The sequence below is a fragment of the Lactuca serriola genome, chromosome 3 (genome assembly GCF_051521515.1).
Source record: "Lactuca serriola cultivar US96UC23 chromosome 3, Lser_US96UC23_V15, whole genome shotgun sequence".
Taxonomy (NCBI): Eukaryota; Viridiplantae; Streptophyta; class Magnoliopsida; order Asterales; family Asteraceae; genus Lactuca; species Lactuca serriola.
In genome coordinates, this window is record NC_136410.1 from 39,517,612 (window position 1) to 39,528,624 (window position 11,013).

General features: G+C 37.6%; 1 protein-coding gene across 2 annotated transcripts; it reads left to right on the plus strand.

The window, feature by feature from the left end:
* The first annotated feature begins 4,446 nt into the window (after positions 1-4,446).
* On the plus strand, positions 4,447-8,157 carry EMB2794 (Tetratricopeptide repeat (TPR)-like superfamily protein). 2 transcript variants are annotated; one of them, XM_079029833.1, is made up of 4 exons: positions 4,447-7,049; positions 7,192-7,244; positions 7,333-7,400; positions 7,700-8,157. In XM_079029833.1, the coding sequence occupies exon 1, from the start codon at positions 4,624-4,626 to the stop codon at positions 6,904-6,906; it is 2,283 nt and encodes a 760-aa protein (XP_078885959.1). In that variant the 5' UTR covers positions 4,447-4,623; the 3' UTR covers positions 6,907-7,049; positions 7,192-7,244; positions 7,333-7,400; positions 7,700-8,157. The 2 variants fall into 2 exon arrangements, with proteins under 2 accessions (XP_078885959.1, XP_078885960.1); XM_079029834.1 differs by having other exon boundaries at positions 7,361-7,400.
* Positions 8,158-11,013: the final 2,856 nt, after the last annotated feature.

The following is an 11,013-nucleotide window of genomic DNA, read 5'->3' on the forward strand; positions in this document are numbered from 1 at the left end:
CTGAAAATGGAGCCACATACCTTTCAATATAATATGTAATAAAGCAGTGAAGCTATTCTATATTTCACAAGATTTGCAAGAAAACTAAAGTTATACCACATAGGCCTCATCATACTATTTAAAACTAAATACAACAACAGTAAATCTATATGTCATAATCAAAAGAAAAAAGTGGAAAAAACACATTATAACTATTGAAACTATAAGAAACCATTACCATAGTGCATTAACCAACAAATATGGAACTTCCACAATCGTATGGTATGCTGCGTACATACCCTTTTGGAATACAAAACATAGATTAGAGGTTGTCACTTTCTAAGACTACCTTCTGTCGATTTTTTGAATGGTGTAGCCACATCACCATCACATTTTCTTCATAAAAAGAAGGTGGTTTAACGGCTAAAAAAATGCATTTGTAACGTGAGTTAGAAAGCTGAAATACAGGATTCAATGTTTATTATATCCAAAGCTTCAAACAAAAAACACTTTGTTTTGTAATTTCATTAGAAGTAACTATTCCATTCCATTTCTGATACATAACTATTTAGTTGATAAGACATACCAAAGCAAGCAAATACTTCATGATCGATCCAACTGCCTAGAAAGTTGTGAAGTAATCATCCAATCCCCTCTTTTTGGAGTGGGAACCAACTAAGTAACCATGATAAAAACATGTAGTCATTCCCTACATCAACATCAACAAATGAAGTAAAAATCAACATTACTATTATAATTTAAAGCTAACACACTAATAAATCCGACTATGGTTGAAACCATGACATGAAAATAATATCATAATCACCATTAGATGCTAGATAACTCAAATCTAAATCCAATTTCATCCAAAATTGGGCCCTAAATTGGAAAAAAATTGACTGTTTAATATATAATTAAGCATGTATCATTAAAATGGAAATGAAAATTTGAGCCCTGAAATCAAAAAACTGAGCCATGAATACAAATCGAATTGCATACGAAATTGAGTCTTGAAATCGAAAAATTACATAATTTAAAGATGTTCTTACGTGATTCAAAGTATTGTTATCTTCTCCTTACACATGATCTTTCTTAAATTGGAATTCGAGGGTGGAATGAAAACTTAATCACCAAAAGCAAGCTCTAGGCCACCATAACTCCTTTGTCGGTCCTGGCAAACAACTCGAATCCATGAGTTTGTGGTATCAATGGCATCAAGCGAGAAAGTAAGAAACATAAGGAAAATCCTTACCTGCGTTTCAGCAAAAACGAAGCAGGAACAGAAACAATACATAAACCCTAGAAAAACAACGAAACACAAACATGAATGGGAAATCGAGCATTCAATTTTCAAAGTGGACGAAGGGTTTATGGAGGTATCTGAAAAAGACAGAAAATCGAGAAATTGTGTAACGACCCAAATTTTCACGACCAAAAATTTTGTTTTAAAACATTACTTTAGAAAATATTAATAACTAAAAACATTGTTTGATCAAACCATAACACAAAGTGAACCATGTCTAAAAGCCAATTCATACACCCAATCAAAATATCAGAGTACAAATCCCAGTGAAGCTTGTAAATGCAGAAACCGGAGAGAGTGTGTGTGACATGCTGCTACCGCGCCGGCTCCTTTCCCCTAGCTGAGGAGGTACCTGAAACCAAAACTGAAAACCGTAAGCACAAAGCTTAGTGAGTTCCCCCATCGTACCACATACCATACAAACACGTAACATACATATTGCCAGGCTATTCTGGGGTGCCGTCCTACCCGTGTCAAGCCATTCTGGGGTGCTGACTACCCATGTCAAGCCATTATGGGGTGCTGACTACCCGTGTCAAGCCATCCTGGGGTGCTGACTACCCGTGTCAAGCCATTCTGGGGTGCTGACTACCCATCGGTCCTAACAACCGATCCTCGGGGACTAGTCCCCTCTCACTACCTTTACCTCATATAACATAACAAGCCAACATGCAATCATATCATCACGTACTGTCAGACATATCTGGGGTGTCCGACCTACCCTTCGGTCCTAACAACCGAACTCTACAACTATCACATATACATATCATGCCAGCATACAACATATCAGGTAGTAGCAAACCTAGATGATATCACAAAGACAACCATCTAACATACAACTCCTACTGGTGGGCCGACATTGTGGCCGTAGACCCACCGCTACTGGAAGGTAACTCACCTCGAAGTAGCTGCTGATCTGATCGGGAACTGACTGCCTACTGCTGTTGCTGCTGCTCCGGAAATCCTCCGGCTGCAATTCCCACAACATACTCAATCAAACACTGCTCACTGACCTTTGGGTAAAATGACCATTTTACCCCTGACCATGCCCTAAGTCAAAGTCAGAGTCAACTTTCAGTTGACCCGACTCGCCGAGTTGGCTTTCCAACTCGCCGAATCACCACCCAAACGATTGTCCTGGATCCCGTTCCTACTCGTCAAGTTAGGCGATGACTCAACGAGTTCTCCTTCTAAACTGATAATCAAGTCCTTCATCCTACTCGCCGAGTTGTATGAACAACTCGTCGAGTTCATCTTCATCCGATGAACACTAATGCTGCGACTCGCCGAGTTGTATGAACAACTCGCCGAGTCTGTTCTTGATCTAAGGAGATTGCCTTGAACTCGCCGAGTCAGGGCATTGAATCGCCGAGTACCTCCATAGATGAGTTCAGCTTTCGACTCACTGAGTCACACCCCGTGACTCACTGCTCACTCGACACTACGAAAAGGGGACAAACTCGGAGACTCGCGAACAGACTCGCCGAGTCACATGAACGACTCGCCGAGTCGTTTCCATGCACCCACTAAATACACATATTTGCTCGACTCCAGTCCATGCCATTCACAGATCTGGACTTCTAGGACACGAATCACACGTAAAGTTTCCAACTTTACGTGTGGATATTCACCAATATGGATTTTAGGGCTCAAAATGCCTCAAAAGGGTAGATCTAGGGTGAACAAGCAACATGGGGCCATAAAGCTAACAGATCTGAGCTCCTGGAGCTCAATCTTGCCTAGATCTAGAGGCCAATCGACTTATTACCAACCCTCAAGCATACACAATCTTGGAAATGGCTCAAAAATGACTTTTATGGAGCTATAAGCTTAAAAACAGAGGGGAAACGAGCTATACCTTAGGGGAAACGTTGGAATGACACAAAGATGCTTGGCCTCCTTCTCCTCTTCTTGATTCCCTCTTCTTTTCCTTCAAAGAAACTTCAATACACCACAAAACACTTCAAACTCACAAGAAAGCAAGACTAGAGAGAGATACAGGGCTCTGAGGGTGAATGGGGGCTGGCTTGGGGCAGTTAAGTCGTTTAAATAGGGTGCAAACTCCTGAAACTTAGGGTTTCATCCAACAGCTGTGACTCGCCGAGTCCAGGATATGGACTCGCCGAGTCGCCAACTTAAACTTGTCCCGGGTCCCGCATCCACTCGGCGAGTCGGACCTATGACTCGCCGAGTCCAAGGCTAAAAGAAGGGAAATACTTAATTAAGATTTACGTACCAGGAACCGGGTGCTACAAATTGTAACACAATAGGTTGTATGTGTGTTTGTGTTTCCCCTTTGTGCTGAATCTCTAAGCTGGATACAAACATATACACATTTTTTCTTTTAATCTCGGAGGATATAACCTAGAATCGACCGGTGTTATCAGTGTCAGCTTCTTCCGCTAAAGAGAATGCAGCGCATCGATGGTATGTGCCTTTACCGTCAGCGTAGTGTCATCATGACAAATCACGTTCTATCTGTTCTGCGGTTGTATCTTCGGCCTCTTGTCTTTTGTTTCCGTTTCCACACAGCAAGATAGAGAAATTAAGAGCAATGCGGGTTCGATTTATGCCCTCTGTGTCTCGATCGGTGGAAGAAACATGGAATCTCCATGTAGAGAGAAGGAAGAAAGATAGGAAGAGTCGATGACGGTGGATGAAGGAAAAAAGGAATCGGTATGATTAGAAGGGAAATGAATGAAATCAGAGGCGGTGAGAGAAGGTGGTGGGATATATGAACACAGATAGAGGCGGTGGAAGAAAAAAAATTGATGGTGCGGTGGAAGCTCAAGTGGGGAATGAAGCGTGGAGAGCACACTCATCCTGCCTTCCTGCTTTTATTGGTTACACTTGCGTCTGAACAACACGTATACCATCAAAGTTACAGCACATGAGTAAAAAGAAAAAAATATTAAAGGTGGTCCAATAGGAACATAGTACTGTTCAATTGGGAACCCTCCTTTAATATTTGACTCAAACTTTATATTTCATAGTTCACGTTCACACTCTTTAAAGTTACAAACCATTATTTCATTCTCCAATAAAATATTGGGCTCCCTTTAGCAAGCAAATAGCCCAAAATAAGCCCACCTATTAAAAAACGGGTCAAATCCGAACCGTATTTACAGTAATAGAATGGAATGAGAAAAACCTTTTGCCGCTTGTCTTCTTGAACCCCTGGTGGCTAAAACCCTAACTAGCTTCGTCGTCAACGGTTTCACCTCCATCTCCACCAGCACCATCTAAACTAAATCCCTACTCAATACAACACTGTCACTGTACAAATTCGTACGCTTAAAACAACAATGAATGGAAGTTCACTTTCTTAGTTTGCTCGGACGATGTTCGTCTTTCTTCGCAGTCTTGTCATCATGGGAAGAAAAACAAGATACCCTAATCATCGCGTAAGCCTTCTATTATCATCAACAAGAAATTTACCGTCTCCATTGAATCCTAATAAAATAATTTTCTGCAACTGTTCATCACCATCATCGTACACATTCTTATTCTGTGTCACCAGTTTTCTCTGCTTATTTCGGTACCCTTTTTCGAGTAAGGCTTTCTGCGACGAAATCGGAGACGAACTTGGTCGGGAATCCATTTGTGAAATTGTTAAGAATGAGCGCTGGGACGATTATAGGATCATCAAATATTTTGATTCAAGTTTAGCCCCAATTTGGGTTTCGAAAATACTATTACAACTAAACGAAGAACCTACGTTAGCTTTGAAGTTCTTCAAATGGGCTGAAACCCGACCTAAGTTTTGTCATACGACTGAGGCCTATTGTATTCTTACCCATATTTTGTTTTTCCATAAGCTTTACAATGAAGCTCATGGTATTCTAAAAGCTTTGCTTAGTTCGACCCTAATTTTGCCAGGTTTTGATGTGTTTGATGTAATGTGGTCGACCAGAAATGCTTGTCGTCCAGGGTGGGGGGTATTTGACACATTGTTCAATGTATTAGTGGAATTAGGGAAATTTGAGGAAGCAAATGAGTGTTTTTCAAGGATGAAATCTCATAAAGTTCTCCCAAAAGCACGCTCTTGTAATTCATTTCTGGGTAGATTAACTAAGATTGATAAAGGAGACTTCTCAAAGAAGTTCTTCAAGGAAATGATTATGGCTGGTGTTAAGCCTTCTGTATTCACTTACAATATCATGATTGATTATTTGTGTAAAGTAGGAGACATGGAAGGTGCACAAAGATTTTACATGGAGATGAAAGCATTAGGGATTACACCAGATATTGTTACTTATAATTCACTTATTGATGGGTATGGTAAGCTCGGGAAGTTAACCGAATCAATCTGTATATATAATGATATGAAGAACATCGGTTGTTACCCTGATGTGATCACATACAATGCATTGATAAACTGTTTGTGTAAGTTTGGTAGAATGCCACAAGCATTTGAGTTTCTTCATCACATGAAGAAAAGTGGATTGAAACCAAATGTGGTAACTTACAGCACCTTCATTGATGCTTTCTGTAAAGAAGGAATGATGCAAGAAGCAATCAAGTTTTTCATGGATATGAGACGTGTTGGTCTTATTCCCAATGAATTCACATATACTTCTTTAATTGATGCAAATTGTAAAGCAGGTTGTATTCAGGAGGCTGTGAAGTTAATCAAAGAGATGAATGAGGCAGGTGTTATGGTGAACACAGTTACATGTACAGCTTTACTTGATGGGCTTACAAAAGAAGGTAAAATGAAAGAAGCTGATGTGTTTTTTCAAGAAATGCTTAAAACCGGTATATCACCTAACATAAAAAGCTATACAACTCTTTTTCATGGGCATATAAAATCGAATAATGTAAATGAGGCTACCAATGTTTGGGAACAAATGGAAGCCAAAAGCTTCAAACCAGACTTATTGCTATATGGTACTTTGATCCTAAGACTCTGTAATGACAAAAAAATTGAAGATGCTAAGGCTGTTCTTCAAGAAATGAAGAAAAACGGTATAAATGCAAATTTTGTGATTTATACAACGATTATGGATGCGTATTTTAAATTGGGACACAAAAGAGAAGCTCTTGATTTGTTTCAAGAAATGAATGAAACAGGTTTGACCCCATCAGTTGTGACTTACAGTGTCTTAATTGATGGTTTGTGCAAACTTGGTTATGTCCATGAGGGAATGGACCATTTCTGTAAGATGTCAGATGTTGGAATTGAGCCTAATGTTATTGTTTATACAGCTCTTATTGATGGTTATTGTAAAAATGATCAATTAGAATCGGGTGTGAAACTGTTTGATGAAATGGTGGGAAAAGGTGTGATTCCGGATGTAAATGCATACACGTGTTTGATTGATGGGAATTTAAAACATGGGAATGTTAAAGAGGCTTTGGAATTGAGGGACAAAATGGTGGAAAGTGGTGTAAAGTTTGATCTTCATGCATACACTTGTTTGATTTGTGGGCTTTGTAGATGTGGTAAAATGTTGGAAGCAAGAAAGTTTTATGATGAGATGATTGTGAATGGTGTTTGTCCAGATGATGTGATTTATGGGTGTCTTGTGAAAAAGTATTATGAGATTGGTGATACAAAAGAAGCTGAGGAATTGCAAAATGAGATGGTTGGAAAACAAATTATGAATGGTGTTAGTGATTAGGGTTTGAACTTTGAAGCAAAAAGTGAGAAATTCATTACTTGATTGCATCTTGTTGTTGCACATGGATATTATGATTTGTGGATCAAGAACACATTGGAAGTCGTATAAATTTGGATCAAGACTTTTGCAATCCTCAAACTAAGGTAAAGTATACATCTTATCATTTTCATATTTACATTAAAAGAATCAAATGTGGAAGTTAGTTTTATGAGCATTCATGAACTTATGAAAGTATCTTTGTTGATACTTACTGATAAGTGTTATTTGTATCTCTTTTTATCACAGATATGGGATTTATCCAATCAAAGAGGCGACATGAATCTCATTGATTACCAAGTGTGAGTTTTATGCAAATTATGTATGTTTTGTTAAGTTATTTATCTAAGGAAACCTTGATTACTAATTATCCCTCTTTAAATATTGAAGCTTCTAATCTTTCCCACCTAATCATCAGGATTCCATCATCTTTCAGCATTACCCAGTTCTTGAATCTGGTATGTATTGGTTTGTTGTTAGTTTCAGCATGCTATTTTGAAATTTTTTTTTCTCTTAAAATTGCAACATGTATTTTAATTTAAAAGATTCGATCATTCTATTGTCAAAATTGCTTATTTGCCCATTGTCATCATTACACAAGTAAATAGAGAGTAGTTATTTTAGTGCACAATAGTTTCTTAGTTTTTCTTGAAGGGTATTTTAGATAGTTGAAAATAGTTAATGATTTAAACCATGTGTTAAAGTTAAACTTTACTATTTTTCTTGAAAAAAAATCATGAGTTGATTATGTTTGCAGGTAGTTTTGGAAGTCATTTGGCAGCAAAATGAAATTGTTGCTGTTGGGAAGAATAGGGGAGAGGCAGATGGGGTCAAGAATCTCTGAAAATTAGTTTTTTCTTCACAATTTTGAGGGAATTTTTCATTCATTGTAAGTAATTGTATATTCACATACAGTTATTATATTGTATTTTTTTTTTTCAAATAGATAGATAGTCTACTGAAAGAGTATAAATGGGAAGGCCATAAAGATGAATTGAAGCTTGGGAAGCGAAGCATGTCTAAAACATAGAATGACGAAACTTCTTGCTAAATTTTTTTTAGACAAAATTGCAAGAATGGTCCCTATTGTATGTCGAAAATTGTCATTTAGGCCAAATAGTTTGAACTAGCATCAGTGATCCAAAAGTTTTATTTTGCTGCATTTTGGTCCATTTTGTTTTGATATTTTATAAAATTATGATTTTGCTCTTTGTATTTTCTTTTTTCAGTTTTCTTATTACAGAAATAAATAAATAAATAAAATACTCTGTGTGTGTGTTTGATAAACACCTAAGAACATATTCATAGATTCAAGAATACTCAAGAACATCTTCTGCCACCTCCATCTCCACCTAAACCTTTTTTGCGACTTAATATCCGCTAAAAAATCATCCTAGAAACAAAAATCATATAGAAAATCAAATCTGATGAACACATACACACAAAATCAGATCACATGAACACACACACACATATCAACACAAAATCAGTTCACGGTCTGGTTTTTTCGGTTTTTAGGTCAAACCAAAGCCAAATCGTTGAAAATTTAAAATCGAACCAAACCAAACCGTTACTAACGGTTTGGCTCCGGTTTGGTTTCATGGTTTGGGATTTTTATGTCCATTTTAATTGAGTCCATTAAACTAATTTAGTAAAATAAATCGACTATGTTGGTACATGAAAAGAAAAACTTGCAAAAATAAAAATAACCTAACACGACTAAGTTACATGATGTTTACTAATTTAAATAATAAAAAAATATGAAAACACTATCCTTATCCATATCCTTTTTTAAATATTGAAAAGAAGATGAACCTAGAAAAAAAACATATTAGGTGTGGTGTAGTCAGAGGGGTGATACTGTCGGCGTCGGTAACGATAGTGATTAGACTAAAGAACAACCACAGTCGAGACGAGACTCTGCTTTGCGATTTTGACTCTTTGCGATTAGGTTTAGGGCAAGTGGAAACAAATCAAACGATTGCTTGGAGTTGGAGAGGTGGACTCTCAGTTGCTGGACTTCATTTACACTATAGTAAACAAAAGAAATTACTAGGAATCTAGGTTAAATAAACGTTAGTTTTAAATTTTATTATCTATATATAAAAATTAATATATATAATACAATAAAATATAACTATATATATATAGACACACACACACAAATCTTAACGGTTTGGTCCGGTTTTTATACGGTTTGAAATCTTAAAAACCGTAAGCCAAACCATTCACTACGGTTTGAAAAGTTCAAAATCGCAAACCAAACCATAAAGAAAAATACAAACCGTAAAACCAAACCGATGACCGGTTTCACGGTTTCAAACCGTACCGCGAACACCCCTAGATTCAACACACACACACACACACAAAACCCAAAAATTGATTCAAAGATCTGAGGTGGAACGCCACTTAACTTGTTGGATTTGAAACTCTTACTCGTCGGATCTGAAATGTCATTTTTCTTCTTCTTCTTCTTCTTCTTCTTCTTCTCTCTCTCTCTCTCTCTCTCTCTCTCTTCGGATCTAAAACGTCATTCTCTCTCTCTCTCTCTCTCTCTCTCTCTCTCTTCGGATCTAAAACGTCATTCTCTCTCTCTCTCTCTCTCTCTCTCACACACACACACACATACAGATGGAACGCCACCTCTTTCACCATCTCTCTTACAAACCCGATAATAGGAGGTGGTCATAGATGTTTGAAACCAGACCTGAAATGGTGTTGTTCGTTGATTAGAGGTGCCATAAACCACAAGTTGCCGTCTTTACTAGGGTTTGTAGAGCCGCTGTCGGTTAGCGACACCAGAGGGCAGAGGCTAGGGTTTTGCTAAGGATTTCGTCGATGATGAGAGAGATACATATCATATCCGACAGATTGCATGTTCGATTATGGTGCATTGAGGTCTAGTGGTTTCCGACGGAGGTCTGATTACGAGCCTACCTCCGGGGGGGAGAGAGAGAGAGAGAGAGAGAGAGAGAGAGAGAGAGAGAGAGAGAGAGAGAGCATCGTCATCCGATACCCTTGCTCATTCTCCAAAGAAAACATTAACAAGTTTTTATTTATTTACTTATTTTATTATTTTTATTTCTTTGGCGAGACATAGATGGTCTGGTGAGGCTGGTGGCTTCGACAAGAGGCTCTGAGGAGGGTGACATTTCTGACAATACGATGGCTTCCAGCGAGAGGTATCTAAAAATTGTTTCTTTTTTGTTGTAAGAGAAAGAGAAAGACGGGGAAGAATGAGGGGGGGGGGGGGGTTAAATTGTTGGGGAGAGAGAGAGAGAGAGAGAGAGAGAGGTAATTTATATATTTTTTTCGATTTATGTAATAAAAAAACTGAAAAAACAAAATACAAATGGTAAAATCGTCATTTTATAAAAAAATCAAAACAACATTAACCAAACTCACATCAAAATGAAACTTTTGAACCACTGGTGCTAGTCCAAACATGTTTGACCTAAAGTGACAATTTTCAACATACTACAAGGGTTATTGTTGCAATTTTGTAATTTTTTTTATAAAGATGATTTGGAACTTTAATATAAAATGTATAGAGTAAATTACAGTTTTGGTCCCTATGTCTTTACACTGATCTGTATTTTTAGTCAAATTTGTCTTTTACTTATTTTCTTATTTTAACTATTAGTGAAAAACCACCATCACACCACCACCACCACCTACTTATCCTACCACCACCATCACAAATACCAATACCACCACATCACCAAACACCACCAACCTCGTCACCATCATTGACAACCTCATCGCCAATCACCGCCATTGTTTTTTCTTTCTTTCCTTACCGGTACTTCAAGAACACTCTAGCTCAACCATGGTTTTCCACGAGTGCAATTGCAACTTGTCTCTGGCCACTCCAACAACAATGAATGCTTAAAGCATCAAACTCTTCCCCCTTCCCTCATTCTTCATTGTTATAGACAAAGAACAACATCATTAAGAACATTAATCTTGTCCGCTTCCATTTTATTACATCCAAATGCACATCAATTTTGGAAACCTATATGCAAAATGATTTTGTAGAAATATAAAAAACCACATATTAGAAAGAGATGT